This window comes from Ursus arctos, unplaced genomic scaffold, assembly GCF_023065955.2.
Source record: "Ursus arctos isolate Adak ecotype North America unplaced genomic scaffold, UrsArc2.0 scaffold_19, whole genome shotgun sequence".
Taxonomy (NCBI): Eukaryota; Metazoa; Chordata; class Mammalia; order Carnivora; family Ursidae; genus Ursus; species Ursus arctos.
Genome location: NW_026622863.1, coordinates 48,303,408 through 48,329,090, shown reverse-complemented (window position 1 = coordinate 48,329,090; position 25,683 = coordinate 48,303,408). Strand labels below are relative to the sequence as shown.

The 25,683-nt window shown below is 49.7% G+C and overlaps 1 protein-coding gene across 2 annotated transcripts in view; it reads left to right on the top strand.

Moving 5' to 3' along the window:
• SYMPK (symplekin scaffold protein) overlaps positions 1 to 25,683 on the top strand; it is a 36,087-nt gene that overhangs the window by 224 nt on the left and 10,180 nt on the right. Inside the window, exons 2-18 of one of the 2 annotated variants that reach the window (XM_057314495.1) lie at positions 962 to 1,013; positions 3,320 to 3,443; positions 3,588 to 3,653; positions 4,934 to 4,987; positions 5,079 to 5,152; positions 7,683 to 7,809; positions 8,538 to 8,787; positions 11,009 to 11,179; positions 12,413 to 12,652; positions 16,672 to 16,826; positions 18,920 to 19,070; positions 20,246 to 20,450; positions 21,343 to 21,493; positions 22,326 to 22,561; positions 23,544 to 23,625; positions 23,863 to 23,976; positions 25,044 to 25,191. In XM_057314495.1, coding sequence (XP_057170478.1) covers positions 3,339 to 3,443; positions 3,588 to 3,653; positions 4,934 to 4,987; positions 5,079 to 5,152; positions 7,683 to 7,809; positions 8,538 to 8,787; positions 11,009 to 11,179; positions 12,413 to 12,652; positions 16,672 to 16,826; positions 18,920 to 19,070; positions 20,246 to 20,450; positions 21,343 to 21,493; positions 22,326 to 22,561; positions 23,544 to 23,625; positions 23,863 to 23,976; positions 25,044 to 25,191 — 2,329 coding nt within the window. In that variant the 5' untranslated portion in view covers positions 962 to 1,013; positions 3,320 to 3,338. The remainder of the gene's footprint in view (positions 1 to 961; positions 1,014 to 3,319; positions 3,444 to 3,587; positions 3,654 to 4,933; positions 4,988 to 5,078; positions 5,153 to 7,682; positions 7,810 to 8,537; positions 8,788 to 11,008; positions 11,180 to 12,412; positions 12,653 to 16,671; positions 16,827 to 18,919; positions 19,071 to 20,245; positions 20,451 to 21,342; positions 21,494 to 22,325; positions 22,562 to 23,543; positions 23,626 to 23,862; positions 23,977 to 25,043; positions 25,192 to 25,683) is intronic. The other variant, XM_026482018.4, reaches the window with a different exon arrangement.

Here is a 25,683-nt window from a genome sequence, read left to right as displayed (position 1 = left end):
AAAGGGGAGCAGTGACGTTCGAGACCTCAGTTTCTTCCCCAGCTTAGGACCCTCCCGTGGCTCCCCAGTGCCCTCAGGGCAAAGTTCCAACGTGGCCCCCAAGGCGCGTCCGCCCCGCCGGCCCCGGCTTGGCCTCTCTGCTCCTTCCTCACTTCGCACAGCTGCACTGGCCTTCCGGTTCCTCAAACTCGCCATGCGCCTTCCCGCCTCAGGATTTTTGCACATGCTATCTGCTGTGCCCGCAACATCCTTTTACCTATTCTGCCTGGCTAACTCCCATTCATCTTTCGGGTCTCGACATCAACGTCACTTCCTCTGCGAAGGCCTCCTTTCCCGCCCTCCGTCCAGAAATCCGCCTGTTAAACGCTCTCATAGGCCCCTGTCCCTTTCCTTCGTGTCACATGTGGTCTGGTTTATCATTGGACCTTTATTTATGGGATTTTTCGATTAGGTCTTTGATCGTGAGCTCCACGGGGACTGGGACGTAGAGTATGTGTTGGTCATCGCTGTGTTCCCAGCACAGCGCTGGTCGCACTGAAGACGCCCGGTTAATGTTCGTTGAATGAATGAAAGATACTCCTGGGGTTACTCCGTATGTGAGGGGAGTCGTCATACTCCCAGGTGGGAGTGGGGCAGTGGTACTCCATAAGGGGTACACCGGGAGGGAAGGGGAAACAGTGATTGTTGGTAACAGCAAAAGGACTGCAAACACGGCAGAGTTCTTCAGTAGGGAGACTGGAAGGAAAAAAAGCTGAATACGTCCACATAATAAAATACCATGCAACTTTAAAGGGAATAGGGGTTGGGGGAAGGGAATGACGAAAATGTCTCTACACTGATATAGAGAGTGGGCTCCAGAGTATATTAAGTGAAAACAAACAAAACGGAAGGCGGTGCTAGTCATATGCTCCCTTTTTACAAAAGGAAGGGAAATGTGTATATACTTTTTTTTTTTTTTAAGGATAAACCAAAAAGTAGAAGAGGAAGAACACAGGTTTAAAAAAAAATAAAAGGTAGGTCTCAATCTATTATTGTCATGGAGCGAGTGGAAAGGTTGGAAAGGTTCAGCATGAAAAGGTTCATTATGTTCTGATAAGGGACTGCAGTGTGCAGGTTGTCAGGTGACCATGCCCCTTGGCTTGCTTGAACAGACCTGGGGTGAAGAAGGAATGCCTTCCAGAGAGGCAGGACTGCATAGTAGTGAGGAGGATAGATTCTGCAGTCATACTGCTGGCTGTGCATCTTAGAAGCTGTGAGCCTTCAGTCAATGACTTTACCTCCCTTGCCTTCAAATTTCCTCATCTGTAAAATGGAGATTAAAAATACTACCTGCCTGGAAGAGTTGGTGTTGGGAGCTTTAAATAAGTTAACATGTGTGTTAGAATTGTGCCCAGCACATATGCTTAAATGTTAGCTACTATTTTTCAAGCCAGAGGGCATATTTACTAAGTCCAGTGATTGGGGAAGCCCTTTGGCATTCACTCAGATATTTATTGAGCACTTACTAGGTACCAAGCACTGTTCCACACTGGAAATCTAGAAAGTGAACTGACACACAGAAATCCTGGCTTTCATGGAGCTTATAAATTTGTAGTATGTTGATGGTAATAAATGCTGTGTAGAAAAATAGAGTAACAGATGGAGAGGGACAAGGAATTGACATTTGAAATAGGGTAGTGAAGGAAGAGCTGGAGCACAGAGACCCTAGAGAAGAGTGAAGGGCAGAGGTAGGAGGGGCCACTTATACAAGGTCTTCTAGGCCTTGGTGAGGATGATGGTTTTGACGCTGAACTAGATGTGGCTGTGACAGGTGGCGGGGAGATTGGGAGGAAAGCTGTTGGATACTCATTCATTCAGCAGACATCTGTTGAAGAACTACTGTATTGCAGTATATTACATTCTTTTTAAAAGGTGCATCTTTTTCACCCTCAAATTGTTAACAGTTTATGCAACTTCCTTCACATCTTTTCAGGGGCACATAAAAATAGTAGCTATACTTGTGTTTATTTTTTATACTAACTCATCTACTCCTCAGAATAGTCCTGGGACGTAAACACTGTTGCCATCCCTGTTTTTTGTTTTTGTTTTAAAGATTTTATTTATTTGAGAGAGCATGAGAGGGGGGAGGGTTAGAGGGAGAAGCAGGCTGTCCGCGAAGCAGGGAGCCAGATGTGGGACTCGATCCTGGGACTTGGGGATCATGACCTGAGTGGAAGGCAGACACTCAACTTACTGAGCCACCCAGGTGCCCCATCCCTCTTTTATAGAAAAGGAAACAGACCCAGTTCATTCTGAGTCTACATACACAAACCTGACAAAAATGGTTTGAATTGCTGTATTCCGTGATGCCATAGGCTGTCGCAGACAGCTTTTATGATAATACATTGAGACCCACCAGATTTATTTTACTGTTTTCCCTCCTCTTCTGGTTTTTGGTTTGTCTTTTCATTTTTCTTAATATGTACGTATATGCAGGTACATATATATTTATCTTTTGTAAAAAGGGAGCATGCAGCAAACATTGTCTTCCACTTTGTGTGTTTTCACTTAATCAATGGTGGAATCCACTGTTTATCAATGCATAGAGATGTTCCTTCTTTTTTCATCGTTTTTTACAGTTGCATCGTATTTTATTATGTGAATTTATCATGTTTTTCAGTCAGTCTCCCTGTTTGAGAACACTTGGGTTGCTAATAGTCTTTTGCTGTTAGGAATAATGCTGGAATTGATCCTTATTAAATAGTTTTACCAAGTGTGACTCTGGGACAGATGCCCAAACGTCTCCCCTTCCCCCCTCCCCTTTTTAAAAAACAACTCCATAGTATTCCAGAAGATGGCTGAAACGTAATTTATTTTTACTAGGCCTTTTCTAGTGATGTATTGAATACTTGGCATGTAGGACTCTGTGACTCGTGTTCCTCAGAACTGTGTTGTAGAAAGCCTGGTGTCATGTCTGGTCCAGAGTCTACCCCAAATGGCAAGATGAGGACCTGAAAGCAGCGAGGTGGCTGCTGTGTGTTCGTTTGTTCAGTCATTCAGGAGCTGTTTGTGGTTAGCCTGCTATGTGCAAAGTCCTAGAGGTGAGGCCTGGCACTCCACAAGGGACTGCCTCCGGCCTGGGAGACATCTGTCCCTCCCAGATTATAACCTCTATATGCACATACAGTCTGAGACAGAACCTGGATGGGAGAGGGGCTTCAGAAGACCCATCAGGGACAGGACAGAATGGAAAGGAGGGTCACGCCCTTTGTGAACAGTGGGGTGAAGGTCCAGCCTATCCACAGGGCTCCAGAGCTTGATCGATCCTCTTTTTTTCCAGGAAATACCTGACAGCAGCCATGGCAGGCAACAGTGGAGATAGTGTCACTCGGCGGAGCGTGGCGTCGCAGTTCTTCACACAAGAGGAGGGGCCGGGCATCGATGGCATGACCACCTCAGAGAGAGTGAGCATGGAGAGAAGGGCTTGGAATGGGGAGGCACAGCCTTGTCTTTAGGGTAGTCCACCCCCAGGTGTGGAGCCCAGGGGCTGCAAAAGGGGCTGGGCTGGCAAAGCTAGCACCATCTCCCGCCTCTCCCCCTCTTTCCAGGTGGTGGATCTCCTGAACCAGGCAGCACTGATCACCAATGATTCAAAGATCACAGTACTCAAGCAGGTGAGGGGATGGGGTGATTCTGGGCTAAGCAACATGAGGGGAGGGGCTGGGAACACGTGAAAAAGAAGACACTGGTATAACACTAGTGTCCAGGTTTAGCATTTAGGATATGCTTGCTGTGGTGCCCAATGCTGAATAGGCATGGTCTCATTTAATTCTCACAAAAGCTCTGTGAATTTGGTCCCCCATTTCTACAGAAGGAAGCAGAGTCTCAGAACTTAAAATAATGAGCCTCAGGTCAGTCTTCTAGGAGCTGGCTGAACTAGGACTTGAATGCTGGATTCCATCGCCAAATCCTGTGCTCTTCAGCCTTGTGTTTCCTCTCTGCCAGGTTTCCGTCTAGAGGGGAAGACATGCAGGTCTCCAGACAGTGGAAATAGAGTGGGCAGGGCTGGGATGGAGGAAGCCAGCTTGCTGAGGGAGCCTCGAGGGGACTGCTGACCCAGCCTGGGGGTGGGGAGTCAGGGAGGGCTTTCCAGAAGAGGGAACATCGGAGCTGAGACCTGGAGCGTGAGGAGAGAAGCAGGCTAAGGGAGAGAGGGAGAGTGTCTCGAGCGGAGTGGAGGGCACAATAGGTTATGCATAGGCAAAAGAAGACATGAAGAGTTGGAGGGGAGGGGCTGGATGCGGTTCAGACCAGGAGGCAGGTGAATTTCAGAGCCAGGGGGTCAGGTTGCCTGGGTGAGAACCCTAGTTGTGCTACTTGCTCAGCATGTACAGTGTGTAGCCGTGGGTAGCTGACTTAACCTCTTAGCAGTGGGAGCTGGGCCTGTGCTGGCACCAGGCTTCTGTGAGAATGTCTGTGGGAAAGCCTTATTTCAAAGAGCCTGGCAAGTCCAAGGGCATCGGGAGATGGGTTCTCACTGTCATGAAATGCCTGCTGATTTGTGGCAGTGTGACTGGGGAGTAGAAACAGGAAGAGGGAGAGAATTGATGGAGGAGCCTCAGGAAGAAATTACTGCAGCACTCCCCTCTTCTTTAGCCCCCCTCGTGTGTCCTGTGCTCACTACCCATTGGACCTTGCACCTCATAGGATCTTCTTATTAAAGCTTCCTGAGCCCTATGAGTTGGTGTTTAAGATCCCCATTTCGTAGAAGAGCAAACAAACTTGGAAGAAGCCACTTGCCCAGGCCATGGTTGGGAGGGGCAGAGCCAGGATTTAAACTGAGTTTATTTGCTGCCTGCCTCCATGCTGTTTTCTTCTACACGCTCCAGTCTGTACTGATTGGAGCCTGGTTTTATGTGTGTGGCCCTCCTCCTCATCCCCAGTGTCCTTCCAGGTCCAGGAACTGATCATCAACAAAGATCCTACACTACTAGACAACTTCCTGGACGTGAGTGACCAATGGGAGAGAAAGGGTGTGGGTACCGGGGTAAGGGGATGGATCCTGGTGCAGCCCTGACCCGCCTTCCTGATGTTGGCAGGAGATCATCGCTTTCCAGGCGGACAAGTCGATCGAAGTGCGCAAATTTGTCATTGGCTTCATCGAGGAGGCATGGTATGGGGTGGCGCAGGGCGCCCCTGGGAACACCCCTGGTGGAGATAGCCTCTTCAGCTCCTTGCCTGGCCCTGCCCTCTGCTTCTCAGACCCATTTTCCCTCCCATGCACACTGATTCCTCAGCAAATAATAAGGTCGAAGTCTTGGAGTCATTCCTGATTTCTCTACTTCTTTCACATTTCACATCTACATCATCAGTAAAGACTGTCGGCTCTGCCTTCAAAATTTAAACAGCATCTGACCAGTTTTTAACCACTTCCTTGGCTGTTAAGCTGCTCCAAGCCGCCATTACCTCCTGCCTGGGTGGCTCCAGTGGCCTTCTCTCTGGTTGCCCTGCTTCCCCTCTCTTTCTTCTGTCTAATTGAATTAAATTCACATACCATAAAATTAACTATTTTTAAATGAACAGTTCAGTGACGTTTAGCACATTCACCCATCTAGTTCCAACACATTCTTATCCTCCCCAAAGGAAATGCCAGACCCAAGCCCTGCTTCCTCTCTTAGAGTAGCCAGAGTGATACTGCTAAAATGTCAGTCAGCTATCGGCACTCCCTTGCTCTCAGAACTCCACTGGCCCACTGGCTCACTTAGATGGAGACCCAGACCCCCCCGCTTACCTCATCTTCTGGTGCCCTCCCTGATCTTCACTCACACCCTCTGGCCTCCCTGTTGTTCCTCAAAAAACACTGTCCTCTCAGCTTGCTGTACCCGGAAGGGATGCTCACCCCCAGGGAGCCTGCAGCTCTTCTTCACTACGCTCTCGTCTTCTTCAGCCAGCCTCTCCTGGCCCTGCCAGTGCAGCCCCCCCACCTCGGGCACCCCATCTTCACCATTCTTTATAGTGTCCTCACTGGTTGGAATTACCTTGATGCTTCTCTTCTCTACAAAAATGTCAGCTCCACAAGGGCAGGCCTTCTCTGTATGGCCGACCACCGTATCCCCGTGCCTAGGACAGTGTTGGCACATAGGAGGCACTGAATACATATTTGTTGGACGAGAATTTAACTGTAGTAGTGACCGCATTGGAAAGCTTACTCTGCCATGTGCTGTGTCAAATCCCCTTCTGTTTTCACCTATGACCTTCACGGCAGCCTTGGGAGTGGAGGCTTTGTTATCCTCCTTTTAAGGAAAAGGAAACTGAGGCTCAGAATGATAGGCTCAGAATGATAAAGTGATTTCTTCAGACTGAGTCATTTGTTCATTCACCATTTATCGGATGCTTTGTGACTCAGAGGAAATAAAATAGCCTCTAATTAGTGACTTTTCTCTTTGTTGGGCACTGTACTAAATGCTTTACCTCGTTTGTTATGTACTTCGATCCTCAAAAATAACACCATGGATTAGTTATGTGGCCCATTTATGGCAAGATGAAACTGACTCAGAGAGGTGAAGTGAGTTTCTTAAGGCCACACAGCCAGTATTTGGCAGAGCTGGAATTTAAACCCATATCTATAATGCCATTGCCCAAATTCGTAATCTTCACATTTTACTGGGAGAATTTGTGGTAAATTTCAATATATGTTCAACAGGTATGTGCCAGGCATTTGTGTCTCAGGCTGTAGGAATACAACAGTGAGTAAATACAGATATTGTTTCTGACTTCACATAGCTGGCAGTTGAGTTTCATTTTGTTTTCTTTTTTAAGATTTATTTATTAGAGCATGCGAGTGGGGCGGGCGGGAGGGGCAGAGGGGGAGAGAGAATCTCAAGCAGACTCCCTGCTGAGTGCAGAGCCTGACTCAGGGCTCAATCCCATGACCCTGAGATCATGATCTGAGCCAAAATCAAGAGTCGACCGCTTAACGGACTGCGCCATCCAGGTGCCCTGAGTTTCGCATTTTTGACTGATTAGCTTAATATTTAACTTCAGATTATAGAATGTTATAAAAATTGTATTCATGATCCCAGCTCTAGGTGTGACCTTCTTGAATTTTGTTTATTCATCAAACAAATACGTATTTCGTTCTTCAACAAAAAATGAGACTCTGCTCATATGACTAGAAAGGGTCCCCCACTTTCAGAGCCCTCAGTTTACCTTGTTTACCTTACTGAGGTAAACAAATTAGCGAACAAAACTAGGGATTACATAAAACAAAGTGCTTGAAAGTAATGACAGCTAATATTTCCAAATGCTTTCTATACTGTTCTAAATACTTTACAAGTATTGTTGCCATGTTCACAACAAGCTATGAGGGAAGTACTATCCTAAATGAGACAGTTGGCTTGTCCAGTTGTCTGGCTGTGCTGCCCCTGATGTGAACAGCAGGGCCCTACTAGAGTAAAAGAGTAGGCATTGCAGGACTAACCCAGAAAGAAGGTTCGTGGGTGGCTGTGTCTGAAGGTGCCAAGCATTGTTCTCAGTTTCTGGACATGCTGACAAATGATACAGATGCTGTCCTTGGCTTTGTCCCCCTGCACTCTAGTCTCCTGACACATCTGACCCCGATTTCCCTTTCCTCGTGGACCCCAGGCTCCCATCACATACCCCAAGACCACCTTGACCTTGACCTTTTTTTCTCTATCTCCCAGCAAGCGAGACATTGAGTTACTGCTGAAACTGATCGCAAACCTCAACATGCTCCTGAGGGATGAGAATGTGAATGTGGTGAAGAAGGCCATCCTCACCATGACCCAGCTCTACAAGGTGGCCTTGCAGGTAAGCGCTCCCTCCCACCTGGGGGCATCCTGATCTGACAGGTCTCATTTAGAGCCTCATCGGGACACAGGGACAGATCTGTTAAACCAGGGGCAGATCAAATTCTTTATGGGCAAAACGTGCTGTTGATCTTTTGGAAACAGGCACCAAAGGATCTCATGCCCTAATGGTCACGGAATCACCATTCATCCATCCTTCCATCCATCCAGACATTCATGCACTTAACAAACATTCCCTGAGTACTTCCTCTGTGACTCACATGGGTTGGGTCCTGCCTTCATGGTGCTCACGGCCCAGTGAGGGAGATAGATGCTTATCAAAGAATCACAGAAATTTTTAATTTTGCACCGAGGTAAGTGCTGTAAGGAAAAGCACACAACTGTGGTGTGGTGTTCATTGGCATTAACGAAATAAATGATCCATTTACTCTTGGCCACCACGTTGTGAGGGCAGTATTGTTATTCCCCGTGTCTTAAGATTTGAGCCTCTTCACTCTGGGTTGTCGCTGTCTGTGAACCTCAAGAGGGCAGAACCAGATCTGGCCCTGGTCGCCCCTGGGTCTTGTCCCCAGTATCATCTAGCACGGGGCCTGGAGCAGAGTTGTAGCTCAGTACATTTTCCCAAATGAATTTATTCATCATCATCATGGGTCTCTGGGTAGTGATGGAGTTGGCAATCGACGTCTTGTCCCCTTCTCCTGTTTCCATTCCTCCCCCGCCCACTTGCAGTGGATGGTAAAGTCACGAGTCATCAGTGAGCTCCAGGAGGCCTGCTGGGACATGGTGTCTGCCATGGCTGCGGACATCATTCTGCTGCTGGATTCTGACAATGACGGCATCCGCACCCATGCCATCAAGTTTGTGGAGGGTCTCATCGTCACCTTGTCGCCCCGCATGCCTGACTCGGAGGTGCCCCGACGCCAGGAGCATGACATCAGCCTAGACCGCATCCCTCGTGACCACCCCTATATCCAGTACAGTGAGTGCCACCCATTAGCTTGTCCCGTTTGTCAGTCAGTAACTACACTGACTCCTTTCCTCCCCCTCCCCTTTTTTTCTTGGTTTTTCATTTCTGGAGACGGTATAAGACATTGATTAAGAGGGGCGCCTGGGTGGCTCAGTTGGTTGAGCAACTGACTCTTGGTTTTGGCTTAGGTCATGATCTCAGGGTCATGGGATCAAGCCGATCAGGCTCCATGCTCAGCACAGAGTCTGCTTGAGATTCTTTCCACTCCTCCCTCTCCCTCCCTGCGCACACGCGCTCTCTCTCTCTCTTTCTCTCTCTCAAATGAATAAATAAATAAAATCTTAAAAAAAAAAAAAAAGGCATTGGTTAAGAGCCCTGATGCTAGGTTCCAATCCTAGCTTCACCACTTATTATGTGAACTTGGGCAAGTTGCTTCTCTCTGAACTTTGTTTCCTTTTTTGTAAAACCCCTTTCTTGGGTTTGTCGAGAGGTTCCGTGAGGATGTGAGCACTTAGTAAATGGTAGCTAGTTTTAACTTTTTTTTGTTTTTTTTTTAAAGATTTATTTCTTTATTTGAAAGAGAGCATGAGCATGAGTGGGGTGAGGAGCAGAGGGAAAGAATCTTCAAGCCGACTCCTCACTGAGCAGAGCCCACAGCAGGGCTCAGTCTCATGATTCATGAGATCATGACCCACGCCAAAATCAGTAGTCACCCAGGCGCCCCATAACGGTTTTCTTAATTGCAAATTATAAACGTAGTACATGTATACTTCTGAGGTATCAAGCAAAACATACAGCGGGGTGTAAAGAGAAAATACCACCCCCAATCCTGCTTCCCAGAGATAAATACTACTAAGTGTATATTTCTTTCCAGAGCTTTCCTATGCAGGAATGGACTTTTTTTTTTTTTTTAAGATTTTATTTATTTATTTGACAGACAGCCAGCGAGAGAGGGAACACAAGCAGGGGGAGTGGGAGAGGAAGAAGCAGGCTCCCGGTGGAAGAGCCTGATGTGGGGCTCGATCCCAGATCGCCGGGATCACGCCCTGAGCCGAAGGCAGACGCTTAACGACTGTGCCACCCAGGCGCCCCAGGAATGGACATTTTATATATAAATATGTGCATGTGTGTGTACACACATATATACATACACACACACACACACATACATATCCACACACACACATACATATGTATGTGTGTATGTGCGTGTGTATGTGTGTGTGTGTGTGTATGTATATATATATTCATAGATCCCGCGATTGTTGGCTTTTTGTTTTTTTTTTTTCCTTAATAAAGATTTTATTTATTTATTTGTCACAGAGAGATAGAGCACAAGCAGAGCGAGTGGCAGGCAGAGGGAAAAGCAGGCTCCCCGCTGAGCAAGGAGCCAGATGCGGGACTGGATCCCAGGACCCTGGGATCTTGACCTGAACCAAAGTCAGATGCTTAACCAACTAAAGCACCCAGGCGCCCCTCCAGTATGTTTTTGCATAGAAAGTGTCAGGAAGATATCCACCAAGTTGTTTGGGGACCAGATCAAGGAGAGTGGTGGTACAAAGGACTTTGAGTGCTTGGTCTACGTGTACGTACACATACCTATATATTTAAAGTTTTACCTTAACATTGCTCATATCATTGGATTCCTATAGTTGGATATTTAAAATCACTTCTAGTCTTTTACTGTTGGAATCCCATGCTTTGAGCATCATCTCTACATTTTTTTTTTTAAGATTTTATTTATTTATTCGACAGAGATAGAGACAGCCAGCGAGAGGGGGAACACAAGCAGGGGGAGTGGGAGAGGAAGAAGCAGGCTCCCAGCGGAGGAACCTGATGTGGGGCTCGATCCCATAACGCCGGGATCATGCCCTGAGCCGAAGGCAGACGCTCAACCACTGTGCCACCCAGGCGCCCCCATCTCTAAATGTTTATATTTCGTTGTTTTTTTTTTTTCTTAAGCAAGCTCTACACCCAGTGTAGGGCTTGAACTCATGACTCTGAGGTTAAAAGTCACATGTTCTACCGACTGAGCCAGCCAGGTGCCCCTAAATTTTTATACTCATTAATAGTCTGTCTCATAGGACTCCTCAATCACTAAATTTTCTGTTTTTTTCAGCCCTTCCGAGCCATCATGTGTAAGAGTCTTTCTCCTTTTGGCCCCAAGGGCTGCTCTCTCCAGAGGCCAGGCAGAAAGGCCCCTACTAACTGGTACTCTTCTCTTCCTCATTAGATATGCTGTGGGAAGAAGGCAAAGCGGCTTTGGAGCAGCTGCTCAAGTTCATGGTACACCCCGCCATCTCCTCCATCAACCTGACCACAGCGCTGGGCTCCCTTGCCAACATCGCCCGCCAGAGGCCCATGTTCATGTCAGAGGTGATCCAGGCCTACGAAACCCTGCATGGTAGGTTGGTCCCCTCCCCTCCCGCTCTCCATTGACCAGTCTGCTCTGTCCTGAAAAAATGTGAGCTAGGTAGCGGGTCCCTGAGGGATTCATCAAATAGTAGGTCTGGACACAGGAAGCATTCTCTAGATTAGGCAGGAATCTTTTGGTTGCATGTGACAGAAACCTGGTTCAAAACTGGCTTTAATATTAAGGTATGTGCAGATGAAATGACATGAGGTCTGCGAAATACTTTAAGATATTGCAGCCTCCCCGTGCACCTCAACAACAAAAAAAGAAAGCAGGAAGGAAAGTGTTGATGGGTACCTGGTGATTTGTTACAGTCTTTTCTCTACTTTCGTGCATGTGTGAAACTGAAATGTCCGGGCTTGAGGTGTGAATATGAACAGATTGTGGATCTGTCTCCATTTCTTGGCTCTTATTTTCTCCTTATTGGCTTTGTTCTGTTCTGTGTCTCTTTCCTTGGGGTAGCAAAGATGGCCCCCGATAGCTCTAGGCTTCCATTCTGTCCACTTGGCAACCCCGGGGGACAGAGTGTTTCCTTCCCCGTCATTCCAGCCAAAGTCCAAAGGCTGACGCCCATTGTTCCTGATTGGCTGAGAAGACATTGGTAGCTTATCTCTGAACCAATCACAATGGCCAAGGGATTGCATTGTTCTGACTGGCCCTGAGTCTCTTGCCCACTTGGACTGAGAATGGAGCCAGGGTGGTTCCCTCAAAGGAAAATGGGAACATTGTTGGCTGAGGAAGAAGGGACGGATGCTGGGCAGGCAAAATTACAGGCATCCTCTTTCTCTGTGGAACAGGGAAGGTTTGTTCATCAAGGTGACTATTAGACATTGGACAATCATTCTGGTGGCAGGACCAGGGAGGCGCACTGTTGGGGCTGTGCAGTTGGGGCATTGTGGAGGTGAAGGTGGTGATGGTAGCCTTCCCCAGGGGCGGCACACTGGAATTTCCAGACCAGAGACGGGGGGAGATGAGACTTGATGTTTAATCAAAGGAAGGGTGAGCTTCCTCTTTGTTCTAAGGTTGACTAATCCTCATGGAGACCTTTTGAGGGTTTTAAACATCAGCTTGTACAGGGGGAAGGCTACACAGTAGATCCGAGAGCAAAGGAACTTTTCTAGGAAGTGCCCGCAACCTACGCGCAAGCTGGGGCTTGGCCAGCGAGATGAGCAGGGCCCCATGGGCTGTGCGCACAGAACAAAGCTCCTGCTGCTTTCCTCACAGCCAACCTGCCCCCGACGCTGGCCAAATCTCAGGTGAGCAGTGTGCGCAAGAACCTCAAGCTGCACCTGCTGAGTGTCCTGAAGCACCCGGCCTCCTTGGAGTTCCAGGCCCAGATCACCACCCTGCTGGTGGACCTGGGCACGCCTCAGGCGGAGATAGCCCGCAACATGCCCAGTGCCAAGGATGCCCGCAAGCGGCCCCGTGACGATGCGGATTCCACGCTCAAGAAGATGAAGCTGGGTGAGCTAAGGAGCCAGGCAGGCCTGGCCAGAGGTGGTGGCGGGGACTGACCACGTTTACAATATTCAGTTACTACATTACTATGAGCTTGACGTGTAGTAGTTAATATTATGTTGTAAATTACAGTATGTAGTAGGGTATAGCAGGTGGTATCGAAATGGAATTACTCAAGTGTGTAGTATACATAGAAGTAACTATGAATTACTTAAATGGAGCAGAAAGGAATAGAATGTGAAGTCTCCCTCTTATTCCTCTCCCCCAAAGTAACCACTCCCAAAGTATTAACACTTCTGTTTTCTTTCAGAAGTACCTGAGTTCTCGTTTCCTTTCTTTCCTTTATAATTGGATTTTCTTTCTGAAGTAATTTCTTTCTTTTCTTTTCCTTTTTTATAGATTTATTTATTTTTTAAAGAGTTTATTTATTTGTCAGCACGCGAACAAGCAGGGCGAGCTCCGGCAGGCAGAGGGAGAAGCAGGCTCCCTACTGAGCAGGGAACCTGATACAGGCCTCGATTCCCCAGACCCTGGGATCATGACCTGAGCTGACGGCAGACACTTAACCAACTGAGCCACCCAGGCACCCCTATTTATTTATTTATTATAGAGAGCGCGCCCGGGGGTGGGACGGGGGAGGGGCAGGAGGAGAGAGAGAGAGAATCCTCAAGCAGACTCCCTGCTAAGTGCTGAGCCAGATGCAAGGCCTGATCTCATGAGCCTGAGGTCACGACCTGAGTCAAAACCAAGAGCTGGGCACTTCACCCACTGAGCCACCCAGGCGCCCCTGAAGTCATTTCTTGGTGGTTGTATCATTTTGTCAGTAGTGTCAACCATGGAGGCCTTCCTTACTCCGCAGTTTTTTTTCTAAATCACTATTGTTTGTTTCTAAAACGTTTATGAGTGAATTGGAATTTTTTAATTATTATTTGTAAAAATAAGGAGCTCATTTTGATATACGGTATGAGGTAGAGATCTACTACCTTCCTCCATAATTGAGCATGCAGAGTTTCCATACCTTAAACGTTCAGTAATCATCTTAGCGCTCCTTCCATATCCACGCACAGATATCAGCTGCATCCTCTCCGCGGTGCTGTCATAGTCTGTAGTGCACCTAGATCACTTTAACCAGTCCTCCTGTTGATGGACGTTTGTGTCTTTTTTTTTTTTTTTTTTTTTTTAAGTGTAAAGATTGCTGTAGTCCGAGAGTCTTGAGTTCATGTCCAATTACAGGACAGATTCCTAGTAGTGGGATTGGTGCATTTAAAGCTGGTTTTTTGCCCACCGATTTTACGGTTCTATTTCCTCAAACTTTTTATTTTGAAGTAATTTGGGATGTGCACGCAAGTTGCAAGAATAGTCCTGAAAGCTCCTGCATACCCTTGACGAGGCTCCCATGCTGCTTTCAGTTGTCGCGCCCCCTTAGCCTCCCTAATCCATTCCGCAGCCTTCCTCTGCTTCATGACCTTGCCGTTGGGAAGAGCCCAGGCCCGCTGTTGGGTAAAACGTCCCTCTGTTTGGGCTCGTCTGCCCTGGCCTCCTGACTGCATCCAGGTTCTGCACTTGCAGCAGGAACGCTGCAGACTTGATGCCCTGACCGCCTGTGCATGGTGTCAGGAGGCACATGATCCCAATTTGTCCCCTTACTGGTGATGGGAGCGTTGATCACTTGGTTGCAATAGTGTCTCCCAGGTTTCTCTAGTATCGAGTGCACTTTTCCCCATTGTAGATACTCAACTGAGGGAGATACTCGTGCTGTGTAAAACCACCTGTTCCCCTTCAGACTTCAGCCTGGTGGTTTTTTGTTTTTTGTTTTTTTAAAGATTTATTTATTTATTTATTTGACAGAGATAGAGACAGCCAGCGAGAGAGGGAACACAAGCAGGGGGAGTGGGAGAGGAAGAGGCAGGCTCACAGCAGAGGAGCCTGACGTGGGGCTCGATCCCATAACACCGGGATCACGCCCTGAGCCGAAGGCAGACGCTTAACCGCTGTGCCACCCAGGCGCCCCTAGCCCGGTGGTTTTAACATCTGTTATTGCCCTGATGATGATGAGAAGCTTTCCTCCTGCATTTCTTAGTTGGCTTTCTGTCAGGAGGAGCTTTCTTCTCCCTACTTTAGTATCGGTTGCACTTGTGGATTCTTTCTTACTCTCTGGCCTGTAATCCATTATTCTCGGTACTCATTTTGTGACTCACGTTGCCTCATACTGAGACCAGGGGAGCCTTTGAGCCGGCTCCGATGACCCTTTGATGTGTCCCATACGTTTTTTCGGGGATTTCTTATTTTCTGTCACAACAAGATGTTCTGGACTCCTCTTGTACTTTCCCTTACCCCAGCCTTGGAATCAGCCTTTTCTCTAAGGGGCCCTGGTTCCTTTTAAGCAGGAAGTAGTTCGAGAAACCAAGATCTGAGCGCTGGTTGCGCCCGTTGCCACTGGGTGCATGGACATTCTTGATAGCCGTTGCCAGACCGTCTTCCAAAGAAACTGCACCACCGTGCACACCCCCAGAGGTGTGTGAGTGCCCGTTACCCACTCTTCCCAGCTCTGGGTGTTCCATAAACCCTCTGGGTATAAACGGGATCCTTGGTATAGATTTGCTTTCTTGCACATGTTGGAGTCAGGCCGTGCGTCGTTTTACATTTATTAGTAATTTGCGTGTCTGTGAAGTGCCTGTTCTGTTCAGCCTTTTGTTTCTTTTTTTTTTTTTTTTTTTTTAATTTATTTGACAGACAGCCAGTGAGAGAGGGAACGCAAGCAGGGGGAGCGGGAGAGGAAGAAGCAGGCTTCCAGCAGAGGAGCCTGATGTGGGGCTCGATCCCACATCGCCGGGATCACGCCCTGAGCCGAAGGCAGACGCTTAACGACTGTGCCACCCAGGCGCCCCCTGTTCAGCCTTTTGTACCTGATTTGTATGTGCCCTTGCTCTGGGTTAATGCGGGGTGTCAGCTTTCTGTTACATGCATTGCAAACTTTTTAAAGAGACTGAACAGCGGGCACCTGACTGACTTAGTCAGTAGAGCGTGAGACTTTTGATTGTGGGGTTGTGAGTTCAAGCCCCACACTGTGCATGGAGCCTACTTTAAAAAACAAAACAAAACAACACAAAAAACGTATAACATTGCATCATATTTTTGCCATAATCTGCTTAAATCATCACCCTATTAAACATTCCAGCTTCAGGGAACATCTTTGTACGTAAAGCTTTTTCTCCATACATCGTACCTTCAGTATGTATTTATTTGAGTTAAGTGTTTAGGGTCAATATCTAGAAGTAGATTTGTTGGGTCAAAAAGGTGCGCACATTTAAAAGTCAGCACTACGGTCAAGTTACGCTTCCAAAAGGCCATACCAGTGTACGTTTGCACAGTCTACACCCTTACTAACAACTGTCACTACTGGCCTTTTTATTTTTTTGTCAATCGTATAGGCCAAAAAGGCTATCTTCCTAGGTTATCTTTACATTTTCCCCATTGCTGGTGAGGTTGAGCAGTATTTCAAAGATAGAGGTTTTTTGTTTTTTAAAGATTTTATTTATTTATTTGACAGCGAGAGAGGGAACACAAGCTGGGGGAGTGGGAGAGGGAGAAGCAGGCTCCCCGCCGAGCAGGGAGCCCTATACAGGGCTCGATCCCAGGAGGCTGGGATCGTGACCTGAGCTGAAGGCAGACGCTTAACGACTGAGCCACCCAGGCGCCCCTCAAAGACAGAGGTTTTTAAACCGTAAAGCTCAGTGAAATTGTTAGTTAACCTTTTCACTTTCTTGGGAGTTTAGTGTGATCAGCCAGGCTGGTGTGACTTATTCCCACTTCTCAGATGTGGAGAACGGGACACAGAGGCAGGTCGTTCTGCAAGATCACATGGTGCTTTGATGGCAGAGCACGGCTGCAGCCCAGGTCTTCGCCCACTGCATTCAGCTGCTTGCTAGGGCTGCCTGGAGTCAGAGACCCCCTGGGTTCCCTGGGAGGGGAGAGGGCCTGTTTCTTGCTCTGACACCAGCATCTTGTCTCCTTACCTCTCCCAGAGCCCAACCTGGGGGAAGACGATGAGGACAAGGACTTGGAGCCAGGCCCGTCGGGAACCTCAAAGGCCTCAGCCCAGATCTCAGGCCAGTCAGACACAGACATCACAGCCGAGTTCCTGCAGCCCTTGCTGACACCCGACAATGTGGCCAATCTGGTGAGGACGGATGCGGGCTGTTTCCCACAGGGCAGGGAGGAAGCGTTTCTAGTCCTTTTCCCACCTTCACTCTACACTGCCCAGCTCTTCCAGATGGCGTTAGTCCCAGCACACCTCTCTGTTCTCGGTGTCGGGAGGGTGTGGACAGTGGGCCCTCTCAATCTTGGATGGACTTTTTCTCTGATCTTGACTCCTTTAGGAGATCCCTTGTCACCACCCCCCAACAGTCCCTCTTTGGATAGTCTGAGTCCCCATTCAAACGCACCCCCCGCCCCTTTTGAAGGGAGGGTAGATTAACTGGAGAGCAAACCCTATGACTTGTTGGCTAAGTGGTGTGGGATTGGTATTGGTGGGGGGGGATGGCCAGTGTTTTCCTTAGATTATCAAAGATAACCTGCTATACAGTGAAAGAACTGCTGGTTCGAGTTGATGGTGTGTGAAGGGGGGTGAGGGGGGCGCATCTCACTCAGTCCTCAGGCTGTTGCAGCACCCAGACCTTTCCACTGGGTGCTCATGGACAGTGCCTCTTCCCATGCCCAACATCAGTCTCCCTCAGCCTTCCCTTTTCTCTGCCTAGAGGCTCCACGGGGCTTAGTTGTTGGGTGAATGAAGTGGAATTTTTGTCACCAGGGTAGCAAGAAGGAGTTTTCTGTCCCGCTCGGATCTCTCTGGTGAGCTCCGGGCCTGCAAAGGCATCTGCCTCTTGCATCATTCTCCCCTTGGAAGTTCCACAGGCACCGCAGACTCATTATGTCAGAACTAAATGTGTGGAATTCCTCCCTGTGCCCCTCTGCAGGCCCTGGCACGCTCTATGTTCTTGGCACGCTGGCCTCCCAGTTCCCAGCCCACAGACCTGCGAGTTAAGCTCTTTGCCTCCCTGCCAGTCTTCCCCTCTTCTCCATCTCCCCTGGCCCCTGCCTGGCCCAGGCTCCGCCTGCCTGCTCCCTGGCTCTGGCTTCCACTCCCCCTGCAGCAGCCAGCAGTACAGGGTGTGAAGCTCCCCTGCTCCAGCCCTGCCGTGGCTCTCTGTTTCCTTCCAGACCAAATGTGAGTGCAGCTTGCCTTAGACCCTGGCTGGTGATGCTTCCATTAACTCATGGTACCTGGTCTGTCCTCTTTATGCTGTTTTCGAATTATTGGCCCAAAGTTCTTCACAGGATTCTTTTATTTTTATAATACCTGCTGTCTGTGTAGTAATGTGCGGCTTTTTTGTCCCCAGTATTGGATCCTTAACTCCTTTCTTTTTGTTCAATCTCACCATCAATTTGTTTGTTTTCAGTCATTTCAAAAAACCGGCTCTGAAGTTTCGTTGATACTCTTCTGTAACCTTTTCTGTTTTATTTCCGTTGTCTTTATTCTTCCCTGCTGCTTTCTTAGAATATTTCACCCCAGCGTTTTAAGTTAAATGCTTGGCTTAATTGTTTTCAGCCATCTTTTCCAATGTAAGCATTTAACGGTCTGATTTTCTGTGTAAGAACCATTTTAGCTGCATCCCACACATTTTGATTTGTAGTGATTTCATTCTCTCTCTGTTCTAATTATTTTCTTATTTCAGATATATATTTAAACCTCTAAGTGTGTAGAGAGTTGGAAATGACCTTTTGCTACCGATTCCTGACAAAACTGGATGAGCTCTTGTTAGCATACCGATCTTTTTTCAAGTCCATTTCTGGTTCATACGACGCTCTTCACTGAACTTGCAGTCTCTGGGCAGAGTTCTGCTGCTGCTCAGCCTTCTCCCATGCTGCTCCTATGGCTGGAATCCATTCCCCATTCCCACCGCCAGCCGTGTCCCCCTGTGCCAGCCTGAAACTGGCCATCCTCTCAGTTCTTAGCCTAGCTGCCACTTCCCCTGGGAGCCAGAGCTGCCCCCGGCCCTCCTGACACGTCTCATGGCCCCCTTTAATTCCCGCTCTCATGCACCACGCTGCACCATTGCTTGTTCTCTCTCTGACTTCCCGGGGAGTCGGAGCCCCACAGGAGCAAGCCCAGGACTGTCTTAGTCACTGGCATGTCCCCAGCCTTGGTCCAGGCATGGAACAGAGGCTTGTTGAGTCAGTAAGAAAGGACTCCTCTCCCCGGGCGTCCTGCAGGTCCTCATCAGCATGGTGTATCTGCCCGAGGCCATGCCTGCCTCCTTCCAAGCCATCTACACCCCAGTGGAGTCTGCAGGCACCGAAGCCCAGATCAAGCACCTGGCTCGGCTCATGGCCACACAGATGACGGCTGCGGGACTGGGGCCAGGTGAGTGTCCTGTGCCGCGGACCTGGGCCTGGGGTTGGCACTGTGGCTGCTGGGTTCTCCTTCTCCTCACGGTGGTACAAATGAAACTCACATGAGATGTTAGGTGTAAATAATTATAGGTCCTATATATACACTGAATACTTAATATTTTCAGGTCCTGGGCTTTGAATCCAATGGACCTGGATTTGAGGTCTCAGTTGAACCAGACTTCCTCAGCCACTCAGTAGCGGTGTGACCTTGGTCAAGTTATTGAACCTCTCTGAGTCGGGTGTTTTCCTACATTAACAATACTAGTGAGATATAAATTATGTACAGAGAAACACAACTCTTAACTGTACATCTTAGTGAATTTTCACAAAGTGATCACACCCGTGTAGCCACCACCCAGATGGAGATGTAGAACATTTCCACCACTCCAGAACATTCCTTCTTGCTCCTATCTGGTCAGCACTGATAGCATCCCGCCTCCTGAGAGAATCACTTCTCTAATTTCTGTCTCCACAGATTAATTTTTTTTAGTCCTGAACTTCACATAAATGGGATCAGAGAGAGTCTGACTTCTTTTGCTCATCCTAAGTTTTTGAGATGCACCCATGTTATGTGAACCAGTGGCTTACTTTGTATTGCTCAGTAGTATTTCCTTTTGCGAACAGGCCATTGTTTGCTTATCCACTCCCCTGTTGATTGACCTGTGGCTTGTGTCCAATATTTGACCGTTGTGAATGAAGCTATACAGTGTTTTGGGGGGTTTGTTTGGGTTTGGGGGGGGTTGGGTTCTTTTGTTTTTCTTTGTTTGGTTATTTTCAGTGTAGTTGGTATGCACAAGTGTTTTAGTATACACATGCCCTCGTTTATCTTGAGTATATACCAAGGAGTAGAGTTGTTGGGTCATAGGTTAGGGTATGTTCAGTGCTATTAGAAGCTGCTCATCAGTGTTCCAGTGTGGCTGTGCCATTTCATACCCCCACCCGCAGTAAATGGCATGTCTAGTTTGAGCGTTGGTTGTCTGCAAAGTGGGGATTAAAAGTGTGCCTGTTTCAGAATGGTGTTTTGCAGATTTAAATGAGCTTTGTGAGTACAAGGCTTAGAATAGAGCCCAGCACACCGGAGGTCCCTGGATGGGAGCAGAGGGGGGTGTGACGTTCCTGGAGCCCATTTGCTACCTCCCCCCTCAGGTGTGGAGCAGACCAAACAGTGCAAGGAGGAGCCCAAGGAGGAGAAGGTGGTGAAGCCAGAGAGTGTCCTGATCAAGCGACGCCTGTCTGCCCAGGGCCAGGCCATCTCGGTGGTGGGCTCCCTGAGCTCCATGTCTGCTCTGGAGGAGGAGGCGCCCCAGGCCAAGAGGAGGCCGGAGCCCATCATCCCTGTCACGCAGCCCCGGTGAGTCCCCTGGTAGGTGCAGGTGCAGGACTGAAGGCCTGGTGTTTGGTGTGTGCATGCATGTGTGTGTGCGTGTGTTAGAGACAGACTGACAAAGACAGGTAAACAGGTAGGGCTGGATGAGGGTCTGTCTGATTCCAGAGTCAGTGCCATAACCACCAAGCCTTAATTGTTGTTTTCTTTTACATAAAAATGCCCCCTTCCTTACTTATGTCTAAAGTTGGGATGATGGTTTCTCTCTCTGAGGATCAAGGGAGACTTAAATGAGTTCACAGTGATAGATCATTAAATTAGATAACTCTTGAGGTTGGAAATGAATTTGATATAAAGTATTTAGCATGATCCCTAACATGTCATAAGTGCTACTGGTTGTTACCAACCTCCTCTTCATTATTACCCCCCTTACAGACCAAAAAATCCAGCCAGTCCCTGCCCGTCCTCCCCCGCAACCAAGACCTCCTGTCTGGGCCTGCCTGATCCGCCCTCCAAGCTCTCCATTCCCCTTGTTCCCTCCTCCAGTCACACCGGCCCCTTGGTTCTCCTTGAACAGCCAGGCAGGTCCCCACTGGAAGGCCTTCGCACTTCCTGTCCTCTCTCCCTGGAAAGCTCATCTCAGATATCTGTGCGTCTCGTCCTCTTGCTTCATTCAGATCTGCACTCCCATATAGCCTCCTCAGAGGAGCGTTCCCTGAGACACACTTTACAAAAACAAAATGGCACCCTCTTCTTCTGCATTACCCTGTGCCCTGCCATGCCTGAGTCACGGGAGACTTAGAAAGGCAGTAGGGTGGGGGTGGGGGTGGGGGTCTCTGGATGGCCTAGGGTTGGCCTGCCTGGGCTCCAGAAAGGATGTTTTGAGTCACCGTGTCCCTGTCCCTACTCTTTCACGTAGGCTGGCGGGTGCTGGTGGGCGCAAGAAAATCTTCCGCCTGAGCGATGTGCTGAAGCCCCTGACGGACGCCCAGGTGGAGGCTATGAAGCTGGGTGCCGTGAAGCGGATCCTGCGGGCGGAGAAGGCTGTGGCCTGCAGCGGGGCGGCCCAGGTGTGCCCCGCCTCCCCAGCCCACGCTTCTAGACCCTCTCCCCATGAGCCTGCCTCACAGCCCAGGGAAGAGGTGGCCCCGGGCTCCAACCTCCCTGGCTCCAGGTCCCAGCTGGGCTGCCCACCAGCCCTTCATGCCTCCCTTCTGTCCTCCTTCAAATGGAGGTGGTGACAGCAGCTCCACACGGTGATGAGAAGGAAGAAGTGTGCGGACACGCGTGGCTCTCGCTCATCATGGAGCTGGCTGCCCGGGAGAGCCCTGCAAGTGAGGGCTGCTGCCGTGTTCCTTCTTCCTGGGTTAATAGTGCTCTTCTTATTGTTGCTGAGATTAAGATGGACCAGGTCTAAATCCTGATTCTGCCACACGCTGGCACCGTAACCTCAGCCAAACGACTTTTTCCCCATTCTTTTCAAGTTTAATTTTAATTAACCAACAAGTATATAAAAATACTCTCTCTGTTAAAAAGATATTTCCAGGCCATAGAGTTACCATAAGTCTACCTTGGCCCCCACCCACATCCCATCCCCCTCCTCCGAGGTGACCCATGTACGGATTAGCAGAAGCCTTCAGGGTCTTTCTCTGTGTACTTAAGTATGTAGGTGCTCTACTTTTACAGACTCAGTTTTGTTCTATGATAATTGATCCCTCCCCTTCTTTTTCCTCCCACACAAATGATTTCTGTGGGGTATAAGGTTCCTCAGCTTGCCTTCCTCACTTAATGCTGGGTCTGCATTGGGGGTCCCTGAGCCTGGGCAGGAAGACTTGCAAGGCATGATCACGAGGTGCCTGGGATTGCCTCCCACACCCACATGAACACACCCTCTCCTGTCAGGTGCGCATAAAGATCCTGGCCAGCCTGGTGACGCAGTTTGACTCGGGCCTGAAGGCCGAGGTCCTGTCCTTCATCCTGGAGGATGTGCGGGCCCGCCTGGACTTGGCCTTCGCCTGGCTCTACCAGGAGTACAACGCCTACCTGGCAGCCGGTGCCTCGGGCACCCTGGACAAGTATGAGGACTGCCTCATCCGCCTGCTCTCCGGACTGCAGGAGAAGCCGGACCAGAAGGATGGGTGAGGGGGCCGCCCTGTGCTCTCCTGTGTCCTGCCTTTCTTTTGTGGTTTCTCATCCCCTCCCTCCTCACCACCCAAAGCCTCGTGCCCATGCCCCAAGACTCCCTTCTCTCCCTGTTCTCTGGAGGCACATACAAGGCAGATTCGGGGCCCACTCCCTGGGCTTATTCTCAGCTCTGCTGTGTACCCTCTGAGCCTCCGTTCTTGTAGATAACAGTGCCTGCCTCATAGGCTTGTTTCCAAGGTTGACTTCTCTCCAGCACCATTGCTCACCTCAATTGCTCCTGTAGCTTCCTCCTTGTCCTCGACCTCCTACTGATCCGTTCTCCACACAGCAGCCTGCGGGACATTTTAGAATGTAAATACAGTCTTTTTACCCACTAAAAACCTTCCATCATTCTCCATCACTCCTGGGATAAAATGCAGCCTTCTTTCTGTGCCCTGTGAGACCTGCGTAATTCCTACCACCCTCTTTACCTTCTTATTCTGCCCCTCTACTCCTTACTGCCCCCAGACTTTAGCCACACTGGCCTTCTGTCTTCTGACCCTTGAACATGCCACCTTGGCAGTTCCTGTTTCTGTACCTGTAATGTTCTCCCCCCCCCAACTCTCATGGTTGGCTCTTTCTCATGCCCCAGTGTCAACTCGTGTTACCTCAGAACAGCCATTTTTGGCCACCAAATCTGAAAAGCAGTACCCTTCCCCACTTCCCATCATTCCCTTCCATTACTGTAGTAGATGAGTAAAGTTAGGAATCCTCGTTTGATAAAGGGGAGAACTGAGTTTCAGAGAGGTAAAGTCTCTGCGTAAGTCACCCAGCTGACAGTGTTTGAGCCCTGCTCTATTTATCTCCAAAGCTCTGTAAGCTTTGGGGGGGGGTCGAGCAAGCTGTGTGCGAGGGACAGCCCTGCCGGCTCCGAGCTCTGGCAGGACTGGGACGCTTCTCCCCCGTAACCATTTCCTCCCCCTTCCTCTCTGGCAGGATCTTCACTAAGGTTGTGCTCGAGGCGCCACTGATCACCGAGAGTGCCCTGGAGGTGATTCGCAAGTACTGTGAGGATGAGGTGAGGACAGTCAGCCCGTTTCCCTCCGTCCCTAGCATCATGATTCGTGCAGGAGCCCTGCAGGGGGTCAGGGGCCTGTGTTAGGGGTCTGAGGGGCACACAGCCTAGACTCTGGCAAGGGACTCTGTGAGGGACCCAGTCCTTTTGTCCAAGACCAGATCTGAGGGAGGCAAGGGAGACATCCCGGGGGCACACCGCGGGTGGGCTGAGCTCCGGTTTCCCTCCCTTCGGCCACAGAGTCGCACTTACCTGGGCATGTCCACTCTTCGAGACCTGATCTTCAAGCGCCCATCCCGCCAGTTCCAGTACCTGCATGTTCTGCTGGACCTCAGCTCCCATGAGAAAGACAAGGTGATCCCCTGGCACCCTGTGCTGGGCTGCACTCCTCCCTTCCCCTGTCCTGAGCCCCTAGCCCAGCTTCTTCCACATGCCCCTGAACACCCTCTCTGGGCCTGATGCCCTTCCTGCAGCAGTGTTCTGGTGGTGGATGCTTCTTCATTTACGGTGGCATGAAGCTGCCTAGAATACACACACGTATAACATAAACTTGTCTTCTCTGGGAGGGCAGTCCCGTTCTCCCTCCTACTCCACCCGCATTGGGGAGCCCCTGTGTGGCCTGTTGCTTTGCTGGGTCCTGGAGGGGGAGCTGAGAGGAGAGGCGCCTTGTGGCTTCTCAGTGAGCAGTGAGGATGCAGCCAGCCCCCGGGGTAGAGTGGTTAGAGCAGCACGGCAGCTGTGGGAACCCTGGCGAGGGGCCTGACCTACTTGGTGGGGGAATGGGATGGGCAGGGCTTATGGAAGGCTTCTGGAGGAGGGGGCAGGTGAGCCAAGACCTGAAATAGGAGCAGGTGGGTGTGGCCGAACAGAGGGTGCTAGGTGTGATGGAGAGGGCCCTAGATCCATCCCCACCCAAGCGTTTTGCCCCCTCCTGTCCTGGTGTCGTGTGTCCATTCCTTCAGCAGACCCTCACTGCAGACTCTGGCTTGGGCCTTTGGTGCTGTTGGGGACAAAGCAGTGCCAGGAACTGTACCTGTTCTCAAGGCTCTTGGCCGGTGATGTCTGAGTAAAATGGGATAAAGCCAGTGACAAGCATTCTGGGCAGTAGGAACCTTTTGTGCCAAGTCTCAAAGCCAAGGAGAGCGCTGTCACTTTTGAGGAACTAAGGAAAGCTCATTCTGGTTGGAACGTAGCAAGCAAGGCAAGAGACGGTAAGGGATGGGGCTGAGCAGGTAGGTGGAGAGGTGAGCAGGCCTTGACTTGGGCCGAGAACCCTCTCCCCCAAGCCGGTGATCAGCCTGGGGCACAGGTGACTCAGGTAGGCCAGGCCTTTCTCAGTCTTGGGCTTATTTTCCCACTGGTCCTGCCAAGCTCAGAACGGTGGTCTCCCCCCTCCACCATCTTGCCCACATTCTCTTCAGGTGCGTTCCCAGGCCCTACTGTTCATCAAGCGCATGTATGAGAAGGAGCAGCTGCGAGAGTATGTGGAAAAATTTGCCCTCAACTACCTGCAACTCCTGGTCCACCCCAACCCGCCGTCCGTGCTGTTTGGAGCCGACAAGGATACAGGTTTGGTGCAGCTTCATCAGATGCATATTGAGCACCTTCTGGATTCCAGGCTCTGGGCCAGGCCCTGCGAATGGAGCTGGATCGAAGCTGAGGCCTGCTCAGCCTGCTAGGGAAGGCGGCCAGGCAGTAATAACCAGACTGAGCAGGCCTGGGGGCTGTGAGAGTCCAGACAGGTGTCTCACCCCAGCCCCAGGGGTCAGGGAGAGCATCCTGGAACAGGGGGTGGGGGGCTGAGAGCCAGAGGACAAGGAGAGCTAGCCAGTGATGGGGCTCCAGGAAGGGCCAGGCGTAGGCCCATTCCTTCAACAAAGCCTCAATTCCCCCAGAATTACAGATGGGGAGACCCAGGCTCCAGGGGAACAGACCATTAAACTGGAAGGTTCGGAGGCGCTTGCCTGGCTCAGTCAGGGAAGCATGCAGCTCTTGATCTGGGGGTCGTGAGTTCAAGCCCCATGTTGGGTGTAGAGCTTACTTCAAAAAAACCCAAAAAAC